Source organism: Mustela lutreola, chromosome 13 (genome assembly GCF_030435805.1).
Source record: "Mustela lutreola isolate mMusLut2 chromosome 13, mMusLut2.pri, whole genome shotgun sequence".
NCBI lineage: Eukaryota > Metazoa > Chordata > Mammalia > Carnivora > Mustelidae > Mustela > Mustela lutreola.
Window position 1 is genome coordinate 33687958 of NC_081302.1, and position 26348 is coordinate 33714305.

At 40.8% G+C, this 26348-nt stretch overlaps 1 protein-coding gene across 3 annotated transcripts in view; it reads left to right on the forward strand.

The window, feature by feature from the left end:
• KLF12 (KLF transcription factor 12) overlaps positions 1 to 26348 on the forward strand; it is a 441551-nt gene that overhangs the window by 386390 nt on the left and 28813 nt on the right. For all 3 annotated transcript variants that reach the window (XM_059144589.1, XM_059144587.1, XM_059144588.1), the window contains one exon: positions 26002 to 26159. In XM_059144589.1, the coding sequence (XP_059000572.1) occupies positions 26002 to 26159 (158 nt within the window). The remainder of the gene's footprint in view (positions 1 to 26001; positions 26160 to 26348) is intronic.

Genomic DNA, 26348 nt, shown 5'->3' on the forward strand with positions numbered 1-26348 from the left:
ATAAATATTAAAAAAAAAAAAAAAAATAGAAGTCCAGGGCACTCAGTGGAAAAAGCAGAGGCTTTGGGATCAGGGGGATGCTAGTTCAAATTCTGTCTGCTACATTTATTGGCTCTTTGGCTTGAGGGAATCATCATCCTCACCACCATTTTCCACTGAGGTAAAATGCAACAAAAATATCTCTTTCCCAGAGCTCAGCAGATTGAAACTTCATTGTATTAATTCAGGTTAAAGGTCTGGGCAGAGCAGGGTCATATATGTCAGCTATTATTTTTATTAAAATGCCAACTCCTAATTACCCACTTCCTCAAGGACAATCATCCAAACGTCATTTGTGTCTGACTTTGCCTCCTGTGGGTTATGTGCCACCTCATAACAGAGGGAACCAGCTACGGAATTAGAAAGGGGCACTGAAATCAATAATTTGCTCCCAGGCATGCCTGGTTATATTGCTGGTAAATAATTCATCCTCTGGTGATAGAGGGAGGTCTCCAAAGTGATTCTCCACAAACTCCTCATTTTTAACACTTCTCTCCAAAGGGAAACAGTGAAGCCTGATTTCCTCAGGAAACGGACAGTGTGCTTTGGTAGAACCGCCTTTCTGTGATATTTTATATTCCTGAGCTTCTTACAGCTTCACACAGTTGCATACGTATCCTTTCATTTATTCCTCATAACCATGCTGTGAGACGTCCTAAAACATACTATTACCTTAACCTTTAAAATGAGGAGAAGCAGAAGAGAGATTAAGGAGTCAGCCAGCTGGTTTTCGTATTTCAGTGACCACATATTCCCTCTATAACCCTCGGCAAATTACTTAATATCTCTGTGCCTCGATTTCCTAACCTACAAAGTAAGGCTTGCTATTAACCCCTGTCCCATGGCTCTTGTCAGGAATAAATGCGCTAATACATATAAAGCTCTAAAGGACAGTGTTTCGCAGACTCAAGAAATACGGATTATTATTATTTTGAGGAGGTGGCAAAGCTAGTTTTTTTTTTTTTTCAAAGATTCCATTTATTTATTTGACAGAGAGATCACAAGTAGGCAGAGAGGCAGGCAGAGAGAGAGAGAGAGAGAGAGAGAGAGAGGAGGAAGCAGGCTCCCCGCTGAGCAGAGAGCCCGACGCGGGACCCGATCCCAGGACCTTGAGATCATGACCTGAGCTGAAGGCAGTGGCTTTAACCCACTGAGCCACCCAGACGCCCCCAATGCTAGTTTTTGTAGAACTAGAGATCTATATAGCCAATGTTACTTATCTCAATATCTAGAAATTGTTTTGTTTTGGCCTTTTTACAGATAACAAGATTGAGACCTAGGTGAACAGAATTCTCCGGTATGATGTATAAAACTGACCTTGATGCTTCTACTGTGTCCCTTCTTTTCATTCCTCTTCCTTTACCTCCTTTTAAACGTTGATGTTCTTCAAAGTTCCATCTCCTTTTGTATAATGTCCTTTCATGAAAACAGCCTTGTTCGCAACTTAACCCCCCACTTTTTTGCTGATGACATATGGCTTCCTCTTCGGGTCCCTATCAAGTATTTCTATCACAGCACTTCAGTGTGCATGTGTATGCGTGTGCACGGCCTTTCTCTTTTGGGCCCCAAGTCCCCAGTACCTTGCAAAAACCGTGGCCCGTACATAATGGGCACTCAAGAAATGTTTGAAGAAGGAAGACTAGAAGGGATGGGACATGCATTCAAACTGAAGTGTTCAAATTCTTGTAGAATGCTTTCTGGAATATTTTAACAGGTTTTCCAAAATTTGCTCTGTTAAGATATTAAGATATTTGTCATTGGAAGTCTGACCTGTTTTGAGCACCTACTCTACGCCAAGCCCTAGCATTTTTCACTGTTATTGATTCAGTTGTGTCTAATACTGGGAATATAAAGGTACCCTCGAGGAGCTTCTGTCTTTACAGGAAAAGTTCAAAGTCGTGAACGAGTTAGCAGGTATACTGCGGTTGTGTGCTGTTGGCCTTTTGTAAAGAGAATGTCACCTCTTTGTCATAGGTAGGGTTTTCAGTACCTCACCAACTTAACATTTAGATATTGCCTCCTGTGTAGGCCTTCAGCATTAACATCATTTGAGGTCATGGAATTCATGAGTACAAGTTATTTACATTTTTAAACTTCATTTATCAGTTTTAAAGAAATGTGTCTGATCTCCATTGCTTTTGCCCCTTCCGTATGGTTTCCCATGTATATAAATTGAAAAATGACTGAACTAGTAAAATCCCATCATTGTTTGCCTGTGTACACATACACACACCTAATTGTGGTGATGCAGTATTTTTGTGTGTTGCTTTCATCTGTGAATCGTTACCAACCTGATGCTACTCCACTGTGAAGTGGTGTTGCCATGCTTCTTTCTCCCTGGGTTTAGAGACCCCTTCTGAAGGCGTCAGACATTCAGTAATGACATGGTTTTTTTTTAAGATTTTATTTATTTATTTGACAGAGAGATCACAAGTAGGCAGAGAGGCAGGCAAAGAGAGAGGGGGAAGCAGGCTCCTCGCTGATCCCAGGACCCTGGGATCATGACCTGAGCCTGAGGCAGAGGTCTAACCCACTGAGCCACCCAGGCACCCCAGTAACAACCCTTTATCTGGTAAAGGCAGCATCTGCTACCTGCTTAGTAGGACATTACTGTCCTTGGGAGGTAAAAATGATGTGCTTTGCATGATAACAAATGTCTAAAAAGGAGCATTTTCTTTTTCATTTCCGCACTTGGTACTTGGGCTCAGTGAAACATAGTAGTTCTTGCACACGACGCTTTCACAAACTATGAAACCAGTCGTTGTCACAATCTGGGTTTACCATGATCTTTTTTTGGGATATGTACTGGGGATATAATAATAGCATTTAATATTTGTAAATATGCATGATTATAGTTATATCGGTTAGAATATACCCTTCAGTCCTCGTTCCGGTTGACCTCCATGTCACATGATTTCCTACACTGGAGGAGGAAAACCAGAGCCTACTCTGTAGCTGTTGACAGAACCCCATTCACGGTGAGTTGTGTCACAACTTCGTGATTCCTTACTCACAGCTGGGTGGGAGTAGAGTCACCTGTTTCCTACAAGAAAATATCCTTTAAGGGAATATGCATTTGCACTAGGCATTCACTGTTCCCTTATGTCTCCAGGGGTCAAAGAGCACATGCATAAAAATAACCCCACATTATAGACGATTTATGGGAAGGAGCCATATTTTTAAAATGAATACAGATGCATTAACTGCAACTTCTCATAAGGAATACATGAATAAGTTGTTTATTCGAATCAATAAATAACAGCTATTCTTGTAGGTACTCATAAAAAATGACTGATTATATTAGCAGGCCTTGGTCCAGAGGATGTAGCTGGCTAAGGCTAGAAGATCTGTACCTCTAGGGGCACCGGCATCTCAGGATTTGACACCAGGATGCATGAGTATCAGCATTTCTTCATTTCTGAAGAATGAGCCCTCCTTGAAGGTGAATTCAGGGGGCGACACTCAGAAAATAATGAGCTCAGATATTAAAGTAGAGGGACACACACACATTCACCTCTGCATGCATATCTAATTCTGTATTTGTAACTTGCATCTGTGTCTCACCCTGCAGTTTTATTTCTTCATCTTCTAATACAGATTTTGCAGGTGGTGACCTTGCTGGTGTCAGGCTCGCCCAAGGTGGACTTGGCTTCTCCTTTCCTTTCTGACCTTGTTCTTCTACACATTCACCCCCGCCCCTGCGGCCTCACAGCCGTTCTTCCTGTGTCCCCTGCTTTGGAGTGGCTCACCAGTGCTGCCGCCACCCCTCCCTGTACTAGACCAACTCCCATGGGGCAGACCCGGACTCCAAGGTGTCCACCACCCAGCCCGCTTCCGCCCATTCTCCACTCCTCCCACTGGTTTGCCAAAACAGGTTCTATAAAAACCTGCCTGGAAGAGATACCTATCAGAAGGGCCATTCGTCTATTCGTTTAAAATCCTATTTCAGCCATTCTCTCCTGGGAAATTCACAACCCACCTTTGGGACATTAACATCAGGTAGTATTGATCCCATTTTGTCAGGGATGAAATGAAGGGTCCAAAATAGAGATTCAGGGATTCGTGCTAGGCAACGCAACCTTCGTGCAACAGAGCTGGCATATCTCGATCTTCCGATTCCAAATTTATCCCTGGATCACCCTCGCCCCTGCTGCCCAAAGTCAGACCTGAATTATTATTTCTGGAAGGAGAATTTAAAAGCAGACAAGCCAGGTCTATTTTATTTCAGTACAGAGATGCCTTAGATCTTGGTATTTGGGTTTGTTTGAAGTAAGGAAGCGTATCTGTAGTTGGCGGAAAGAAGAGCTTCCAGATCAACAAGAGAGGTTAGTAGGGTTCTTGAAATGGCTTTTCAAACCCTTTTTAAAGGTGTAGATTGATTTTCTCTCTGCAATGCTTGAAATACAATTCTGCCTCAAGGAATTAGTGAGTTAGAAGAACTCTCGATGTACTTTCTAGTCATGAATTCTCTCCTTTTCTTGAACACCACAACTTTCTTGGAAACCACCTTGGTGTTTTCTCATTGTCACAGAGGAACTTTTTTAAAAAGGTGGTTATTATGAAATTATTGGTGGCTCTGAAGCAAGCTGTTATCAAAACAATTTTTCAAATGTGCTTCTAGGATCAGCTTTTTTCAGACACACGTAAAATCTCTGCAAACCACGTAATACACACGCTCTATCCTTTGGTAGGTTTTTTAGAAGCCATTTCAAAGTAAGTTTCCATGTAACTTGAATCGAATGAGGAGACATTCCTTCCGGTACTTCTTTTCCCTCCTCTTGATTTCTAAATACAATATTGAAATTGTTACATAATCATATCGTAAGTCTTTAAGCAAAGCTAAATTCTCTGGTGCTTTCAGGATCTTTAAACAGTAGTCTATTTTATAGAAGATAGCACTGATCGGACAATAGAATTTAAGACTCTACATAAAAAGAGTTGATCCTGAGGAAAGTTATGGTAAACCCTTCTGCCAATATTCTGCGAGCGTGAGTCATGGTAACAACACCTGCCACATGCAGCTTGTAATTCAGAGAGGAATAGGCCCCTTCAAAGTCGCTCAGATTTTAGGCTCAGATTCCGGAAACAACATGCAGCCAGAGCTGAAGAAAGAGGAATCTGCTATCAAAAAAGGCTGATGTCCTCAGTCCACTGAAAATGTAACGTGCTCCTGCCTGCCTCCTATCTAGGGAGTTTTCTCATTTATAAGTGGAGAAACTAAAGGAACCGTACGGGCTTTTCTTAGAGAACAAAACAGCAAAGGAAGAATGGGGCTAATCGCTAACTTTTTTCCTTGTGCTGAGGAGAACCGTGAGTCTCCCTGACTTATTAAGAGGGTGGTGTGAAAGAAGTGAGAAATAGTCACCCCTGGGCGCAGTGGGAAGCTGAGCCATACTGAGTTCCTCACAGGGAGAGCTGACTCTTGTCTCTCCTGGCTGAAATGTCTCCTTCAAGGAAATATCTGATTGTACTACTTGAGCTCTCATTCAGAAGTATACGTCCTACCATTCCGTATCCTCACTGCTAAGAGGGTTGGTATTAGTTGCTAACAATCTACTGTTTGACTTACTCATTTTAAGCCTACTTAATCTGCCTAAGCTTTATTTTACTCATCTGTAAAATGGGAATGACAATGCTGTCTTCTTAGAGTGTGGAAAGAACTAAATAAGATGATACATGTAAAAGATTCAACCAAGTATCTGGCAAACATTCGGTTGCTCCGTAAATATTAGCTATTGTTCACTGTTACGATTTAAATACCAAAAAGTTCAGGGCACAGAAAATTCCCATTTGTCCTGCTCGGAGTAGAGACTGAAATCTATACATGCCCTCTCTTTTAAACTCAGATTTGGGGCGCCTGGGTGGCTCAGTGGGTTAAGCCGCTGCCTTCGGCTCAGGTCATGATCTCAGGGTCCTGGGATCGAGTCCCGCATTGGGCTCTCTGCTCAGCAGGGAGCCTGCTTCCCTCTCTCTCTCTCTCTCTCTCTGCCTGCCTCTCCATCTACTTGTGATTTCTCTCTGTCAAATAAATAAATAAAATCTTTAAAAAAAAATAAAAAAAATAAACTCAGATTTGACTGGACTAGAGCTAGCAAATAATTTAAAAGATTTGGTTCAATTCTTTAGAATGTTCTGCTTTTTCAAGTGAAAAATTGTGCATGTTCCACAGAATGCCCTAAATATTCAGGAATCTTCTCCTAGTCTAATGCCTGGAGCACGAATCTGAAATAATAAACACTGGCCTTTACTTCCGTCATTTTTTTCTTCTAGCACCATATCGATAGGCTTTCCACCCTCTCTTAAAAGGTCAGTGTAAGTGGCGGCAGGAATGCGATGTGTCTCGTCCCTTGGTAGCCTGTGTTGGATGTGTGACAGACGAGAGCAGGGATGGACAGCGCCTTCCTCCCGGCCTCCCTAGAGCCACGTGCTGTGTTCCCACATGGGAGGTGCTTGGTAAATGCTTGTGAAACTCACTCAGTAAGCGACCAACCTCACGGCGACATCTTCTTTCAGAAGTTTGTTAAAACCGAACCTGGAATATTTAAGAGATCAGAGCGGCATTTTGCCTAGCATAAATTTGTTTTCTATAAATTTCGATTTCTAATTTATTGTTTTAAAGCCAGCCACAGAGAATAGTGGAGCTGTTGATAAGTGAAATTTATAACTGGGGGGGTCAAAGAGGCGAATTAGAGCGTTGTTGGATAATCCTTACATACTTGAAACTGAAATAATTCAAAATAATGACGCCGAGGCTCTGAAACTTCTCTGGAATGGGACTTAAGACAACTGCCGTGGAGTTAAGAGAGGATGCATTGTTGGCCTAAGAACCATAAGAATATGGGGTGCTTGGGTGGCTCAGTCAGTTAAGCGTCTGCCTTTGGCTCAGGTCATGACCCCAGGGTCCTGGGATCAAGTCCCGCATTGAGCTCCTTTGCTCATCTCCCTCAGCCTGCTGCTCCCCCTGCTTGTGTGCTCTTTCTCTCTCTGACAAATAAATAAATAAAATCTTTGAGAGAGAGAGAGAGAGAGAGAGAGAGAACCATAAAAATAATTGGGATCCAGGAGAATGCAGTAGAAGTCTTTACTGTTATTCTTTGCAAATCTGAGAGCAAAGTTCTTGTCCAACAATGAAATGAGAGTTTAAGGCTTCAAAACCATGGTTCCACCTGACCAACAGCCCCAAACTCTTGGGGCTCTTTGGCCGATAGCTCTCCCCGACCTGGGGACAGGAACCAGTCCTGCAGGCGGCCTCATGGCCCTTCAGTTTTTCTCTCCTGTATGATGCAGTCAAGTTGCTCTCCGTTCCAAGGAGACATTGTCGGGATGAATTGGAACATTACAGACAAATAAAACATCTTTAGAGGAAGTTTAACTTCTCGGAGGAAAGATGCTATAGGAATGGAAGGAGTTATTATAAACTTTAAAAAAAAATGGGATATGTAAAAATGTTGTTAGCACTTGAGACCGCGTCCCATTTTATGCCTTATGTTTTGCCTTTGCTTCTGGAATTTTTAGGCCTGTCTTATGGATGTGTAAATCGCATTAGCACTGGGGAGGCTTTTCATACATAAGTTGTACTGTCTGTCAGAGCAGATTGCTCTGCTGTTTTTCCTGCGTTTTCCTAAAAGTCTGCCCACACGCTGATACGCTACAGAGGCTCTCACACTTAGACATATGCTAGAGCACAAAATGCTTTCCCCTCAGGACTCAGGGTGTTTCGAGAACGCTTTCCTGATTCCTGCTTCTTGAGATAAAAGAACATTTGGCAAAGAAAGTCCGACTAGTTGCTTTGAAACAATAAATCAGGAATTGATCTCATTTAATAAAACTAACAGAGGCATGCCGTGATTCATTCTAAACGATCTGTGATAAGGCTTCAGCGGGTTTACCTGGCAACTCTCAAAGGTGAGGAGTCTTCTTGTTACTTCGGGAGCGCATAAACAGGTCACAGGTCTTGGTCACAAAGCCTATAAAACTGAACAGTTCTACAAGTGCTGGACCCTTGTAGCTCAGCAGACCAGCTCTGGACTGGACACTGCTGTGCATCTTAGCAATTTTTAATTATCCCATTTCAGAAGGTAATGCATTTCTGCTCAGAGGGAAAAGTCTTATTTGGATTTGAAACTTAGCTTTTTTAAAAAGTAAAGTTAGGGGTGCCTGAGTGGCTCAGTGGGTTATAGCCTCTGCCTTCAGCTCAGGTCATGATCTCAGGATCCTGGGATCGAGCCCCACATCGGGCTCTCTGCTCAGTGGCAAGCCTGCTTCCTCCTCTCTCTCTCTCTCTCTCTCTACCTGCCTCTCTGCCTACCTGTGATCTCTTGACTGTCCAATAAATAAATAAAATCGTTTAAAAATTAATAAAAAATGAAGTTATCCAAGAATGTGCTCGCCGCAGATAAATTTACGTATGTTTTTATCATTGGCAAAGCTGTTTTAGAATGTTTTCTGATTATTTATCATCAGCTCTGTGTAAATGTAATAATGACTCAGGAATTACTAACAGCCTACAGTGGTGCCTGAGAGTCTCCAGAGAACATCAGATAACAATAACGAGAAAGGCGGAAATGGTGTGCTCATTCTCCCCACCTTTTCTCCCAAGCATTTGCAAACTTTCTAGAGATCTAAAGCTCCTTGAATGTTTTATTGACTTTATGCTCCCACTTTTATATCCTATATGGGCTATATGAAAAACATTTCATTATTTTTTATTGAGATATAATTGACATATACAACATGTTGATCCAATACCTTTATGCAGCCCCAATACGATTATCATCTCACCATTAGCTGACACCTCTATCCTGTCACGTAATTATCATTCCTTGTTTGTGGTGAAAACAATTAAAGTCTAGTCTCTTAGCACCTTTGGAGTTTATAATAAGTATTGTTGACTATATTGACATACATCTTTTTAACTGAATTTTATTGGAGCACTTGTGCCATTTCCCTCGAGGTAAACAATAATGCTTAACGTATTCCCCATCAAAAACTGAGAGTCAGAGGGAGGTAGGATTTATCGAGGCCAGCCAAGTATAGCAAAGGCTAGCCAAGTAGCAGGAACTGTCTTAAATGCTTTACATGTATTAGCTCATTTAATACTTGTAACAGTCCTATAAGGCAAGGACATTTATTTGTCCCATTTTAGAGAAAGGAAACTGAGGTATTGGGGCCTTCAGGTACCTGCCCACAGCTTCACACTTAGATACATGGGGCTGGGAGAGCCGACTACACGGCCCCAGGCACTTAACTACAACCCTGCTCCTCTCCGTAATAGATGACCAGCATCTGGGGTGAAAAAGTAATCATCTCATCGGGGTGCCTGGGTGACGCAGTCGGTAAGCGTCCCACTCTTGACTCTTGGTTTTGGCTCAAGGCATGATCTCGGAGTCATGGGATTGAGCCCTGTGTTGGGAACTCTGCTTGGGATTCTCTCTCTCCTTCTACCCGCCTCACCCCCTGCCATTTCTTTCTCTCTCTCAAATAAATAATCTTTTTTTAAAAGGTAATAATCACATAAATGGAAGGGGTATGAAAACCATTGTGGCTGTGTTTACCAAGGTCCTTATCCTTCATAGCCTGTCAACTATGTATACACCCCTTTCAGGGCGATGGTACACTCTCCTTGTATCCCTCGGCTCTCGTAGACGCTGTCGGAATCCCTCCACGGTTTCTCACACTTGGTCCGTGGACTACTTTTGTTGTTGCTGTTTTTTCACAAACATAATACACATTGACTCACCCAGATTTTAAGTTATAAAAGTCAGAGACAATATCTTTTTCTACTTGTCTATTTTACACACACACACACACACACACACACACACACACGCACACACACGCACACACCACAAACATGGAAAAATGGATCTAAAGTGAACATTTAAAAAAAATGCACGCTGAGTGAAGTAGATTTACGTAAGTTCAGTAATCTTGATTTTAATAATGATTTCTCACATCCACCAATTGTAATTCTCAGATATTTTGGTGTCACTGGTTCACAGTCGTTTATTAATCCCAAAGTACATTTGGCCAATTTAGTCAAATTCTGAGAAATTCACACAGAAATTTTTCCAAAGAAGTTGCTTAATTAGTTCCACTATACATATTCTTTAATCTTCTTGCTTTAAAAAAAAAAAATGGGTTTCAGATAAAGCTAAATGAGACAGTTTCATATATTTTCACAAATGCATAATATTCATGGACAGAATTAGAAAAAGTCAAAGCCTTGCTATTCTATATTAAAGTGTGCTTTAATTACCCAATAAACAAGAAAAATTGAAGTGGTAATTAGTATGAACTTTATGTCTGATTCACAGATGTTTTCTGATAACTCATACTTAATCCTTCTGTGTCATTGCCAGTAACGAACACGTTGAATGCATTAAGCTTCTGGGTGATTTGTTAGGCTTATGAACCCCTCAGCTTTTTGAAGGGCCTCAGAAGTTGCTCTCAGGTAGTCTAGCTAGAAGACCAAAGAAAAAGAAATGCATTGTATTGACTGGAAGGCAAACAGGGGATGAAATCTCAGGAATCAGTGAGTCGTCAATTTATTTTTTTAATTGTCATCAATTTATTTTTAAGTCACCGATTTCTTTTTAGAGGTTAGTATATAATAAAAGAGAATGGCAGATCAAAAAATGTTTCATTTATTGCTCTAAGTTTTTTTGAATGAAAGATGGAAATTATGATATATACATGTGTGCGTGTGTGTGTGTGTAGATACAGATATTTTAAAGTAGGCTCCACACCCAGGATGGTGCCGAGCGCAGGACTTGAACTCATGACCCTGAGATCAAGACCTGAGTTGAGGCACCCAGGTGCCCCTGTGTTAGAGTGTATTTATTAGTATGTAATTTTCCACTGGGAAGCACTAATGTTTTGGTCCCTCTTTCTTCATAAAAAACATCAGCACTTCATTTTTCTGCATACCTGCTTTGTGAATGCCCCTGAACTTGCCCTGAGGATGTTGGGCATGTTTGAACAGTGGATCACAACAGATCCCATTAATCCTTCATGGCAGCAACCCATCCAACAACTATCGTCTGTGTTATTCTACAGAAGCCATGCTATACATCTTGTGGAAAGTTGCCCACTACCTCTAACAAATGCTTGCTAATATGTCATGTTTCTGCTTGACAATATGATCCTTCACATGTAGCCCCATCACCTGAAACTGTATAAACGTGTGGAAATTATGAGCTAATGAGGTAATGGGGAAGATCATAAAATGCTGACTTTTTAAATGTGTGAATCATTTTATTTTCTCTTGGAGACAGACAGATAGTCTTAAAGTACTATGGCTTCTTTTGGCAGCTGGAAGAATCAGATATTTATTATATTGATAATGAACTCTCTGAGTTGGGAGAAATAGATTATAATTCACAGAAACTCTAGGCTTTCTGGAAACAATATCCTTAATTAATGTCACTAGTCTAAAACAGTTCTCAAACTGCACATCTGTTTCCCCTATAAATGAGTTATGATATGTAGGCTTTGATGCCTGGAAGAAAAGTCCTTGAATGAAGGAACCAGGGGAATGTTGGGACAACTAAAATTTTTCAATTAATTGGGCTTCAGGAATGGAGACCAGCCAACTTGATGAATGTGTGCTTAGTGGGATATTCAGGATGGCTTTGGAAAGGCAGCAGCTGCCACCTCTTAAGGCCACACCCGGCTAACACTGTGGGTCATCATGGACATTAATGGCTTCCTCACTAATGAATTCTACATTCATAAGCCAGAATTTTCTTTCTAAAACAAAACAGAAGTCCTGATATTTCCAGGACCTACAAAATGCAGTTCTTGGTAAAGGAACATTCCAAGTTGATGGTACTTGGGCCAGGTTGTCCTCTTTAGCTTTCTCTTTACCACTCACATGGCTGCTTATCTGTACTCTCCAAGACCTCCTGGTCCATATCCCACAATAAGCTTCCCTGATGACTCTCCCTGTCGTGTTTACTATTTCCTAGAGCGCGTTCACTCTCCCATTCCTCCCTAGTACTTTGTTACTCTTCTATACAGTCTTTATGGCTTGTATAATGTGAATATACTTAATGCCACTGAAACACACACTTAAAAATGGTTACAAGGGTAAACTTAGGATACGTATATTTACCATAATAAACAAAGAGACTGGGAGAAGGGGAAAAGGTGTGGAAAGGACAAGGATTCTGATTAGATGCTGTAGCAGGAAGCCAGGTAAGAGGTAAAAATGGCGGCGAGGATAATGAGAAACAGTCAAGTCTGGGATATATTTTGAAAGTGGAGCCAGTAGGGCCCTATGGACAGATTGTTGTAGGTGGGAGAGAATGAGCCCCCAGGGGAGTAGTCAGTTTTCTGTGGTTGAGAAAACCGGGGAAGGAGCTATTTCGAGGGAGAATATCATGTGTCCTGCTTTTACCTTGTTAGAGGTGTCTGTTTGACGTCTGAGCGCAAGGTCAAAAGATACGTGAGTCTGGAGCTCAGGGAGAAGGGGCCATCGAAATAAAAATGGGTTTGATGCAAAAACATGGTATATGGAGCCACCTGTACAAGTCATGGGAAGGGACACGCTCACCAAGGAGAGTTGAAACAGCAAAAAGAAGTGGCCAGAGGACTGAGCTCAGGGAGCCTCCAGCATCCAGAAACGAAGAGAAGGGGAGGAACATAGATGTGAGATACTTTTCATGAATAGTCCACAAATTTCTATGGAGCACCTCCTCTGCCAGGCAGTGTTTTTAAGTGCTTGGGAGAACAATTACTAAAGAAAAGGCATCATCCGATTCCCTTTGGTGCTCTCAGGTGAGTCACTTAGCGTGACTGACTCCCAGATTCCTCATCTGTAAAATGGGGTTATAATCGAGGTCAGCACAAAGCGACACAACAGTAACCTCAGTGCCTTCCTGAGTATCTACCCGTTTATATGCAGTGTTTCATTTTTATAACCCTAATCCTTCTTAAAACCCTGCAAGTTAGGTATGACTGTTTTATAGAAAAAGAAGCCAACGTTTAGGGAAGCTAATAAGTTTTTCTAAGACGCAGCTAAAAATTCATCAGCAAGATTCTTAACCTGGTAGTTCTGAACTCTTGTCTTTCAGTCCACTCACTTTTCAAGCTGTTCTAATACGTAAAACACTCAGCAAACTGCCTGAGGCGGTAACAAGAGCTTCCAAAAGGGTTTCTTTCATCCTTGTCCTCCCCTCTACTTAAGTGGATCTCTTTGAGGTCCTGAAAAACAAACTCCTATAATTAAAACCAATCAGAAAAGCAATCACCTCGGTCATCAAGTATGTAAACTGCCAACTATAATATCCCCAAACACATTTAATGAATGTTAATTGACTGAATAAACAAAAACTGTGCATCTTTTAGTCTAATTTTCTCTACAAAGTACCTGGCCTTTAGAATTACAGATTGGACAGCACTTAATGAAATTCCATTACCATTAAGTTTGTTTTATAAGCTTTCTTTTATGAAATCCATTCAAGTTATCCCTGAAAATACTTCTTTATTACCTAGTTTCTACTACCTTGTTAAATTATGACTGGCCTAGGAAATGAAAAGAAAATGCCACTCTATTGTCTTTTCAAAGTAAATCTATTGTTTATATGCAGATTAATTTTAATCATACCTTTTCCTATTTTGCCACTCTTCCTTTGGTCTCTAGGTAGGCTGGTTAATGACGTTGCTATTATCTTGGTCACCCAGGCTAAGACGCTGGGGCCACCTTTCATTCCTTCCTCTCTCTTATCTGCTATTATCCAACCAGTCACCAACGGACAGAGCTACTTCTGGAATGCCTGGGAGTCGGTCCTCTCTGATTCAGATTTAAAGACACTAGTTTGGTTCAAGAAGAATCTACTTCTTGGGTCATGGTAATAAATGTTCTCTTGACTTTTAATCACTTCCTCACCAATAAATCTTTTCATAAGCCAGAATTCTCCTAAAAAAAAAAAATCCTGATTATTCTAGGATTTATGAAGTATGTTCTCTATAAAGGAACAAAGTCGTTGGTACCTAGCCCATTGTCATCTTCTCGTCTGCTTCCTCCTTACCGCTTACATGGCCGTGCCTCACGATTCTTCAAGACCCACTTGTTGGTATCCTACATTAAGCTTGTCCTGATCTCAACCAGAATTAAATGCTCTCTCCCTTTAATCCCATAGTACTTAATTATTCCTCTCTTTACCACATATCATTTTTACGGCTTGTGTAATTATGATTTGCATACATAATAAGTTGGAGAAATGTTTATTATCTTAACAGCTGTCACCAAGTTCCTCCAGAACAAAACTCTCTTGGTGTGGAAAATGTGTCCTTAGAAATGCTTGGAGGTGGACTGGAAGCTAAAGCCCACACCTACCTCCCAACCACAGACTTGTCTATAACAGTAGCCCCAAGGCTTTCTGTAGGAGAAAGCTGCTCTGCCTTCACAAAGGGAAGGAATGTGTTGTTTTTCTCTTGAATAAAGATGAGATGGAGGGTGGGAGCAGCAACCAGAAAAAAGAGGAGGGAGCAAGAGGACCAGGGAGAGGAAGGATTGCCTGAGGCTGGATGGGACCAGTGAGCCTCACAGAGGTAGCCCAAGGCATTCTGCAAATCTAGAGAACACTAGGAATAGAAAGCCAAAGCTCCAGGAGCCTCTGGACGTCTATAGTGAAAGGGATTCTAAACACTCAGGTGAGTTTATGTGGTTGTTCCTGATGTGAAGATTGAAGAATGTCCTGTTTCTAGCATCAGGAGAAATGCTAGCGTACGAGGTAGCCCTGAAAATATAAGCCTCCGAGAAATCCACATCCATCTTTACAGGGTGGAGGCTAGACTTGGGCAGGTCCTCCAGCCGGCAGGGGTCTGCGTCTTCTTCACCTGCTTGAGCTAGATAAATATCCAAGTCTTACACCTCACCAGATTATAAAACTCCTAGAGGATGCCTTTGATGCCCACTTGCTTTGCTAGGGGGAACTCACAGAAAATATTTTTTGGCTTTTAAATATTTTTTCCATTTTATTTTATTTCTTTTCAGTGTTTCAGCATTCATTGTTTGTGCACGACACCCAGTGCTCCATGCAATATGTGTCCTCCATAATACCCACCACCAGCTCACCCAACCCCCCCCATTCCCCTCCCCTCCAAAACCCTCAGCTTATTTCTCAGTTTTATTTTTTTGAGTAACTTCTACACCCGACGTGTGGCTTGAACTCACAACCCTGAGATCAAGAGTCATATGCTCTTCCAACTGAGCCAGCCAGACACCCCTCTTGTTTTATTTTATTGAATCAACATTGTTAAGATGAAAAATACCTATACAGCCGACTATTACTAAATTAAGCTCTCTCGTCTTACTGATTTTCTCAGTTGGAAAAAGCCTAATAAAAAAATACCAACAGTGCAAATGATATTTCATCATCAGCACATATGTGCAAGAGATTGAGTGAAAAGACAGTCCACAGATTGGGGAGAAAATACTTGCAAATCATATATTTGTTAGGAGACTTGGATCCTCGAATAGACAGAAATCTAACAACAATAAAAACAAAGACAAACAAACAAAAAAACCCACAATTTTAAAATAGGTGAAGTATTTGAATAGACTTATCTCCAGAGAAGATCGACAGTCTATGAGCCCATGAAAAGATGCTCAACTTCATTAGTCATTAGGGAAATTGCAAAGCTAAACCACAATGAGATACACACACCGGGAAGGCTAAAGTGTAGAAGACAGATACAATGTTTGGTGAGGATGAAGAGATAGTACAATTTTCAGTGCTGGTGAAATTAGTTACAAAATGGTGTAGTCACTTTGAAAAACAGTTTGTAAATTTCTTAGAATATTAAACTAGAATTACTATATAATCTAGCATAGTAATTCTGCCGCTAGATACATACCTAAGAGAATTAATAACACCTTCACGTGAGAACCTGTACAAATGTTCAGATGTTCGTAGTAGCACTATTCATAATAGCTGAAAAGCTCATCAGCTAATAGGAAGTGTGATCTTTAGGATGGAATATTATTCAGCTATGAAAAGGAATGAAGTATGAAGTATTGATATATATAGCTACCATATGGGTGAACCTTGAAAACTTTATGCTAAATTTAGGACAGAAGCCACACACAGAAAGCCACATGCTGCATGATTCTATTCCTACTGAATGTGCAGAACAGACAAATCTATAGAGATGAAAATAAATTAGTTGTCACCAGGGACTGGGGGTAGGGGAAGGTGGTGTGATTGCTCATGAGTATGGCATTTCCTTTTGGGGTGATGAGAATATTCCAGAACTAGGCAGAGGTTCTGGTTCCATATCATTGCAAATGTAAGGAATGCGACTGAATTGTACAGTTTACAGGTTATGTGAATTAAATCGTAAAGTTATTAACCAAAAAAGGAAGAAGGAGCCCAAGGTTAAGAAGTATTAAAGATGGGGGCGCCTGGGTGGCTCAGTGGGTTAAGCCTCTGCCTTCGGCTCAGGTCATGATCCCGGGGTCCTGGGATCGAGCCCCACATCGGGCTTTCTGCTCTGCAGGTAGCCTGCTTCCTCCTCTCTCTCTGCCTGCCTCTCTGCCTACTTGTGATCTCTGTCAGATAAATAAAAAAAAAAATCTTTAAAAACAAAAAAAAAGAAGTATTAAAGATGTACTAGATGTTGAGTTAGGTTTACATGACTCTTGGCTAATTGTTCTGACAGCTCCACATTTGAATTATGGGCATCTGAAAATCAAGGAGATTAAATGTCTAAAATACCATTGCTTATAAGTTATAATTCAAAGCTAGATTTTTAGATTATGGTCTCTGCTGTATTCTATCAGAATAGCAACAAAAAGTAAGATTCTCATTTTCTTTTTTTCTTAATAATATGAGCTTATTGATCATGAAACTTTAGGGTTCTGCATATTAAAACCCCGATTCAAATTTCAACATGTTTTTCTCTGTTTTTAAGTCCATAGTGCCCTTTTGTTTTCCTTGTTTAACTTAAATAGTCCACCTAGTGCAGAAAGAAATTTATGAGACACATTTAAAAGTACTATATAAAATTTAAACTATATAGTTCAGGGTTGGGGTTGCACAATTAAGGTAGAAAATAAACACACCAAATCCTAGGCTGTTGTGGTTGAGTTTCCTGGCAGCCAAAGCAAAAAAAGTAAATAGGATAGGAATTTTAGTCTATTTGGTAAGGGGGGAAAAAAAAAGAATATCAGTGTTGCCAAGCAGATTTTCCTACATACTAAGTAAAAGTTAGACACAGATCTTTCCACAACCTCGTTGGAGAGTAGAAAAGTCCTAGCCTGAGAGGTTAGGAAGCTGGGCATCTGGTTCCAACTCTGCCAGTCTTTAGCTGTGTGGCTGTGATGTGATAATTCATCAACCTGCTGAGCCTGTTTCCTCATGTTCCAAATGTCTTTCAAATATGAATGTGGGTCACCTTCATATACTTTCTTATTTTTTCATCATTAATTTGGGAGAGTATTTGAAGATGAAAGTTTTCAGGAGAGGAAATTAAAAAGTAAAATGTTGCTTCCATTAAATGGGAAGATTTTTGTTTTTCTCCAGAATTCAAGCACATCCTATTTTGATGTTAGGAGAAATGCCTGTTTGTGACACCAGACAGCCTTACTGGCCAACAAAAACTCAAGTGCAACATTACCAATGAAACCTATTCGGTCTTGTTATTTACATATCCCCTACGAGCAATAAAAACTGTTTCAATAATTTATGTAAGCTTAAGTACCAGATAGTTAACTGATATAATTTCAGTGTTAATAAAAGAAATCTCTAGAGTAACATAGACCTGGTTAATGATCAGCATAAAATAGATGGAGGCCTGTTTTGGTGGTCACTTCAAAAGCTTATTTATGGTTGCATTATAATATCTCACAAGAACTGTATATTTGAAACATTTTAGATATATTTTAGTATTTAAGACACAGAGTTTTAGGGATGCCTGGGTGGCTCAGTCGGTTAAGCGTCTGCCTTCAGCTCAGGTCATGATCCCAGGGTCCTGGGATGGAGCCCCATATCCTGCTCAGCGGCAAGCCTGCTTCTCCCTCTGCCTCTCTCCCCATCCCGTTCATGCCTGCCCGCTTTCTCTCTCTCAAATAAGTAAAAATCTTGAAAAATTTATAAAAATAAAACACAAGAGTTTTATCTAGACTGCACTTACCTGGGGGACCTCCATAAGGCTATCTTGTTAGTGAATCTGCCTGATAATAAGATCCTTCTGATAGAGAAAAACTAACTCCTTTATGGTGAGACTCCAGTGTCAACATTTCAGTAAAGTCTTCCCAGGGTTGACTGTGCTCCCCAAACTCCTTCCTTCCTTTCCCTTCACCCTTTCAAGCATCAGTTGCTGTGCCCGCTTCAGGGGGGGAACGCCGAAGATTATATCTGCATTCTTGAGGAGTTCAAGGTTTCTCTTCAGTTAAATAGCTAGAACTTATTTTTTTAACTTAGCACGGTTCTAGGGGATCTCCAGATCAAATGGGTTCAAGGGCTGCACCAGTAAAATAAATGGAAAGTGCAACTCTTTTCAAGGCAACCTCGAGTGGTAGGGCTCAAGGCAAACTGAGGACAGGGCCTGTCTTCAATTCAGATGAAAATACTGCTGCAGGGCAGAGAGTGGGGGATGGGTAACTGGGTGATGGACATTAAGGGGTACACATGATGTAATGGCTATTACATAAGACTGATGGAACACTGACTGATGAATCACTTTCAGAACCATTGGTTCTGAAACCAGTAACACTTTTTATGTTAAGAACTAGAATAAAAATGTTTTAAAAATTCAGATTAAAATAATAACTTAGTAAATGGAAGATTCAAATGATCCATCCAGCTACACCTCATGGCATAAAACATAATTTAAACCCCATTGTTTTCTGAAGAAATTCTGCAGCAAGTTCATCTGAACATTTCAGTACGTGATGTGTCTTTTGTTCAGTGTTGAGTGTCGAGAGTAATTCGGAAATCCACACTTGTTTCAACTTGTATTATGGATTGATTTTATGGGGTAAAGTCTTTGCAAGTCATGCTTTGTTCCCCCAAAGTAACTATTTTGAGTAGATACTATTTATCGAAAATGGATCTCTTCTGTTAACACACTAGCTCCTCTCGGCTTGTAATCTGAATTCATCATAAGTATGAAAATAAAACCAATCACAGCTAATGCCATTAAAGGTTCATTTTTTCCTCCATTTTATCTTTAAGAATTTTGTTATTGCAGCTTCTGAACTTACTGGCTAAACTACCGTGAATAAAAAAAAAGAGCAGAAAGATAAGCCTGTAGCAGTTTTGAGTATTTTAATGGTCTAGCAAGTGATGAAGAACACTTAGTGGCAGCTGCTATATTTAAGTAAAAACTGTGATACACTGAGTCTGTCTACCCACCCCAAAAAAGCTCATCCGGAAACCTATTATCTGTAATTAGCAGGAAATTTTCCTTATTAACACAAAACAATAATTAGAACTACATTTTGGACATATTCTGTTCGTATGAAAAAAAAGTGCCAAAATCTAGTTGAATATATGGTAAGATTGAGCTTGTTGACCTGTTTTAGTGAATGTATTACTCTTGATTTACAGTTTGTGAAAGTGGCATATTTTTATTGAATCCAGATTTGAACGTGAAGTGGTCTGATGCCTTCATCACAGCTTCTGGAAAGGATGGCAACTGCTGATCTGACAATTTCAATCTGTTATCAGAAGTAGTTTTCCATAGGAAACCGTAGGTGGCAAGAGAAAAGAGGGGGAAGGAAAGATTTCTTCACGCTGGTAAACCTGTGCTGCCTTAAGGTGTAGCTTCTGGGAATTAGGGAGTGTATCTAAATAGCACCTTTTCCCCAGTTAATATCCTAGGAAAGACACTGATGTGGTTTGATAGCAGCTAGACAGAATCGGTTATCATGTGGCAAGATTTAATACAAAGATTGCTGCTGCTGAGAGCCATCTACTGGCTGAGAGAAAGCCTGCAAAAGAAAAAAAAAAGAAGAAGAAGAAAGGAAGTGGGGAAGAAAGAAAAAGAAAAAAATGCAAATGTCTAGCTTGTGCAAGCAAACAGAAGCTCTTTGACCAAGATTTCTGTAATGCCTCGGTTAACTGAAAGTCTCATCAACTTCTTTTCTGGCTTCTGGCCTCGATATTTCATTCCCAACATGGTGTTTGATTTGCTAACAAGGAAGTAGTTCGTTCTTACATGTATCCTGTGGCAGAAAGTAATTTACAATTCCAGTAAGTACTATGTTCTGTCCAATTCAAAATAATTTGAAGACAAACGTTCGAAAACGGTACAAAGTAGATTTTTAAGACTGAACGTTCCCCCCTTCCCTTAAGGTAACTGGCATGCAGCTGATTGAAAATCATTTTCGGTATCATGGTTAATAAACAGGAATGGCAGGGGAAGACCTAGTTCTGTGGCGGTGCTGGTCAAGGAAGACAGAATCGGCTTCCACTGGAAGATTCAGCCTTCTAAAAACATGACCTTGGCAATAAATATTTTTTTCACAGCAACTCAGGCAAGTGTTTTCTTAGGTAGATTAATAGTAAATAATGATACTGATTGCCTCGACTGGCAGCATTTATAAAGCTGTTTACCTTAAAATTCTCAAGAAAGAAGTATACACTTTATTATAGCAGACTCCATGTAAGAATGCTTTTATGTTTTTGCCCTTTTTTTTTCCTATCCTTGAATGAGGGGGAAACTTTAAATGACACAGATTATGTTGTTGCATTTTCCTGTTTTACCAATTTTTTTTAAAGTTTTTATTTATTTATTTGGCAGAGATCACAGGTAGGCAGAGAGGCAGGCAGAGAGGGGGGAAACAGGCTCCCCGCTGAGCAGAGAGCCCAATGTGGGGCTCGATCCCAGGACCCTGAGTTCATGACCTGAGCTGTGGGCAGAGGCTTAACCCACTGAGCCACCCAGGAGCCCCTCCTGTTTTCTCTTGTGCTGGATGATATTAACCTGAATCTGAGTCCGTAGGAAGTAATAACTAAGATTGGGTCCTAGAGTCCACCACTTGGGTTCGAATCCGGGTGTAGGGTGGCCGCCCACTTTGTCTTACCCTCCCACTCCACTTGTCTGCCTCGGTTTCCCCCATCTTTAAGCGAGGGACACCAATCACCTCGACCTCGCAGAGTTGCTTTGAAGTTGAAAGCATTTAGAGCCCAGCCTGTGTGTGCTCGGCCTTCCGTAACTGTCAGCCATCACGTTATCTGCAGCCTGCTCCTCCCAGTTGAGGGTGAACCTGTGAACTTGTGAAACCACCCGCTATTCCACTGTTTTCTGCTCTTGTTTGAAAATTTGGGATATGCATGTCCTCTTTCTCTTTTCCGCCTGAGAAGAATGTCCTGGTTTTTTTTTTTTTTTTTTTTTTAAGCACCTATAGAAACTTCAATTTCATTGAAGGGCATCTCATCACACTGAGGTCACATGTGACAAATGGTCTTTTATTACCTGCTGATTACAGTTAACCTTAATTTCATTCATGGCAGCCATGTAGTGCCTTCTATTTTAATAGAGCTGTTCCTGGATGTGACTTCTCCAGCCTCTCTGGGTTTAATTCTAATTTAACTTGCCATTCCAAGCGGGACTGTTGTGCAACTGAAGTCATGATTCACTCATTTGTTCTCTCTAGATCTCATTATTACAATGCAGTGCCTAGGAGACCCCCTCTGGCGCTCATTCACTACTCCAAATGGTCTAACCTTCTGGGGAAGGGAATGGGCCTTTAGTTATTGTTCTTGTGAACCGTGCAGATGCCTTCACATTGGCGGCGGAGGTGGCCCTCCCATTTTCATCCTGTCAGCTCACTGTGAAGGATTATTGGAAGAATCCTATGTTGGTACATGCGGCGTTTCCACCTTTGGAACAAGACCAGCTTTGAAAGCACAGAACCGGTTTGCATGTTATTTGGGGATACCTGAAGGGCCATCTGAGCGAAGGGCACGTTGCTCAGAGAACATAGAAAGGGCAGAATAGATGCACCCGGAGAGCAATGATAGCTGTTCTGTTCCTGAATGCCCACGCGTGTGGGCCTTGGAGTGAGATGGGCCAGTTGGAGATCGCAAGAGTAAGATCACTCTTCACCCTCTCCTGCTCAACACATGCTTGCTGGGATCAAAGGGAGGATTTTTATTCACTCACTGGCATCCTCTACACGTTCTGAGGGATCTCAGTGGCCTTCCCCTGAGAATTATAATTGTAAGGAATGCTTTAGAATGCTATCCTCTGGAATTTAGGGCAAAGAACTGAGACACTTATGTGTATGTGGTTTTAATGGTTACCCAGACTCTCTGATACTTAGTAGCCACCTTTTGTATAGTATTTAAAGTATGAAGTTTAGGGAAATGAGAGTAAGAGCGAAGAATTGAGTGACCATTATCTGAAGACTTGCAATAAAAGAATCCTAGTAAGGATTAACTAACCAATGAGTGATTAATTACTTGATTGATAATATTAAATTAAAAATTAGGAATACTTGACTTACTACACTCATTCATTCATTCATTCAATTTAGCAAACATTGCTGGAATGCCCACAGTGTTCTAGGCTCCAGAGATGCTTGGCCCCAGTACCTTGACTGCCATGAACTTGGGTTGACCAAACCCCCACCATTGATTGATTGTCTTCCCCCTCCAGTGCCTGCCATCTGTGGGTTCTTGCGTGGACCCCCAACATAGCGGCAGTCCTGCACGGAGTTGGAGTGTCCACCCATCTTCCTGTGTTCTTTAAGTTCTTCCGCCATTTTGTTCTCTACCTCAGCCCACCTCTTATTACATTTCTGCAAAGATCAAATAAGTGCTTCTGAAAGGCACAGCCTGGCCAAAGGTTCTTCAGCATCTTCTGAGGATACCTCTACCGTTTTAAAAGGGAAGCCAGGGAAAAACTTTACCCAAGCTAGCTCTGCTGGGTGTGGCTGTCCATGGTACTTACATTTTTAATTTTTTAAAAATGTTTATTGCATAGATACCTTGAGGGAGTGGTTCTTCATAGTATCCTAAAATATATTACTTTAAAATGAAGAAAGTCAATGTGTGAAGTTTTATAGCATTAAGGCCGTACCCTAACATGTCTTTCTTTCGGTGTAAATTCAGGAGTCTTGGTGAAGTACTATCATGCCGTTCCGTGGCCTTAACCTTCCTTAGCCATCTGCCAAATGGCTCCGTGATAGAGGGACCGTAGAGCAGCCTCACTTCCTTGTTCCCTTAAAGACCTGCTTAGTACTTACTAGGTTTTAAGTTCAGATTTATATTTTACTTTCTCTCTATATACAAATACAAGGCAAAGTAAACAGCTAAAATAAACTGCAGACAAAACAACGTATTATGTGATTACGCATAGCTATATTTATACTTATTAGTCTGTAGAAAGTACTGCACAACACACACCGTTCTGATTATAGAATTTATAATTTGAAGGAAATAGATACCATATCATTTTCTCTTGATTTAAAAGATGTCAAACATATCATGACACAGAAATCTCTATTTTTGAGGCCCCCAAGGACCAAGATCCATGTTTATTTTCATGACTAGATATTCAAGAAATGAACTGCTGTTGTCCTATCTCCACACGTACAGTTTTGTTCACCAGAAACCCAGCCTAGGCCGAGCATACTTTGGCGGGAGCGACCAAAGCTGTTCCTTTGTGCGGCGGGCCAGGCACACTATTTTGACTTTTTCACAATAGGCTCCAGTTACCACAACTGAGTCAGTTATGTGGAAAACCACAAATCCACACTGATTCGTAAGAAGGCTCGAAAAAGTGGCTTAGCTATCCCGTATTTTCTGTCATTCTACTAATAAAGATCTTGTCATAAACTCTTCAAGGCACAAGTAGAAAAACACCACTTATATTTTGTCTTAGCTAATAATAGAAAGCTTTGGCAGCTGAATCTGTTATTTGTACAAGTGAGAAGATACATTGAAAACTTAAAAGGCGCATATGTAGAAGGAAACATTGAGGGGGAAGAAAAGTTCACTGGAGCAATGTTACAGTGAAGTTTCAGAAATAAGCTAAATGTCGATCGCTTAAGAAATAGACTTTAAAACTCTCAGTTGAATATTCACTGGACTGTTACCATGTTTCATCTAAGTCATGCATCAACCACTGGCCCCAAATACAACCCATGTTTTATGAATAAAGTTTAATTAGAACCTTAGCCACACTCCTGGTTTACATATTGTCTATAGCTACTTTCATGTTACAAGGGCAGAGTTGATTTATGACATAGACTGCATGACTCTCAAAGTCAAAACCAACTATTTGCTATTTAGCCATTTACAGAAGAAGTTTACCAACCTCTGATCTAAGTTAAAAGTACCACATATTGTAAAATGCACCACTGCTGTATGTACTACTAATACAAAAAGATAATTTTATGCCAGTTAAACTATGACAAGCCATAAGTTGTATAAGAAGCATCTGATTTTAGAGACATCAAAATATGAAAAAAAATCATCTTAGAATAGATGGGTTGTGGATATAGCACTTGAAGTAAATAAATGACAGTGTTGGCATAAACTGTGCTTAATGGTGAGTGAGCAAAAGGCAAGTGTAAAGAAATCCACAAAGGGATGGGAACTATATGATGGTATCTATATGTCTCTCTCTCTTTTTTTAAAGATTATGTATTTATTTGACAGAGAGAGAGAGAAATCACAAGTAGGCAGAAAGGCAGGCGGGGGGGGGGGGGGGACAGGCTCTCCACTGAGCAGGGCTCGATCCCAGAACCCTGAGATCATGGCCTGAGCCAAAGGCAGAGCCCCAACCCACTGAGCCACACAGGTGCCCCTCTACATGTCTCTTAAAGAACAAAACATTGTTAGGAGCTTCTGTGACTGTAGGTTTGTATAGGTAAGGATAATTGGAACGAATTGAAAGAATTTAAAGAAAATGTATGACAGGTTTTCCGTGGGAGGAGAAGGAAGGGATGGGGGGTGGGGTTTTCCCTTTACCTGTAATCGGCTTAAGTGAAGCGTAAACGTCACTTTCTTCAAAGAACTCTTGCTCAGTCATTCAGGTTTTTGTAAGAGGTAATTTACTAATAAACTTTAATTTTGAAAAACATCAACACATGAAAAAGCTGGAAGAAAATATGTCCAATATGAGCAGTGGTGAATTTTTTACACTAGAAATAGGGATGATCGCGTTTGTGTTATATTTTGTGATCATAGTAAAGAACTTCGTGGGTAACCGAAAACGATTAGTCATATGCTTCGTTTCTACCTCAATCAAAAGAGATTAAAGTTTGAAGAGGTACATGTTAATCAATTACCTGACGTTACAAACTAATCCTGTTTTTCTGCTGTGGCATTAAGATTAAACACTGTGCAAGTCGGGGCCAAATTTCATAGTTGAAACTTTTTCTCATAGTGGTGGTACAGCTAATCTTTAAATACAATGTGCTTGATTCCTCACCATGAAAAACCACCAACTGGAAAAGCTAAATGTCAGGTGCATTTCACTGAACAGAAATAGCTTGTCATGACTCATGTTATTGATGTACTGATGTCATTTCTTTCAGCCTGACCTCACTTGTTTTGAAATGTACCTTGTGATTTTACTCAGTTTTCTATGTTGTCACGTGCAGTTCAGACCCCCTGTGTTACTTACGGAATGCCCTCATTTTGTCTGTCTGTAGCTGAGCTTCCAAAAATACTCTCTGTGTCCTTCAGTAGGATTCCAGATTGTTCTTTCGATAAGGAAGATCTCCTCACTTACCACTGATTTTTTGGAGTTTTTGTTTCTATCTTGTTGTTTTAAGCATATCTTTGTCTGTGGAGGAGTGTTTTCTCAGAAGCAGGCCAAGCTGCCTGCCTTCGAGATTAAGAAATAAACCATGTCCAAGAAAGGGATGGTCGGAAATGTGTCCGTAGGGCCTTGAGTCTGTAGCAAGCGACAGGCTACGGCTGGGGTCTCCTGTCACTAGCATGAAGACGGAGCGCTGTGCTGGTCACGGTTTAACCACATTGTTTCTTTCTCCAGTTCAATCTCACCGTTTAGTATTGAGAGCACAAGACGCCAGAGACGGTCTGAATCCCCAGACTCCAGAAAACGGCGTATCCACAGATGTGATTTTGAGGGATGCAACAAAGTATACACAAAAAGTTCTCACCTGAAGGCTCACCGAAGGACACATACAGGTACGCTGTCCCACAGTTCCTCGCTGGGCTGGGGCGGAGGGCGGGGGAGATGGGGCATCGGGGAAAGTCCCAAAGGGGCCACTGTTCGACTTCGGGTCCTGAGTGCCCAGGAATGTGGTTTATACTCGCTCCTTATACTGCGGTCTAATGTTGACTTCCGGTCTGAGGGGAGTGTGTTCCCCTGTCTCA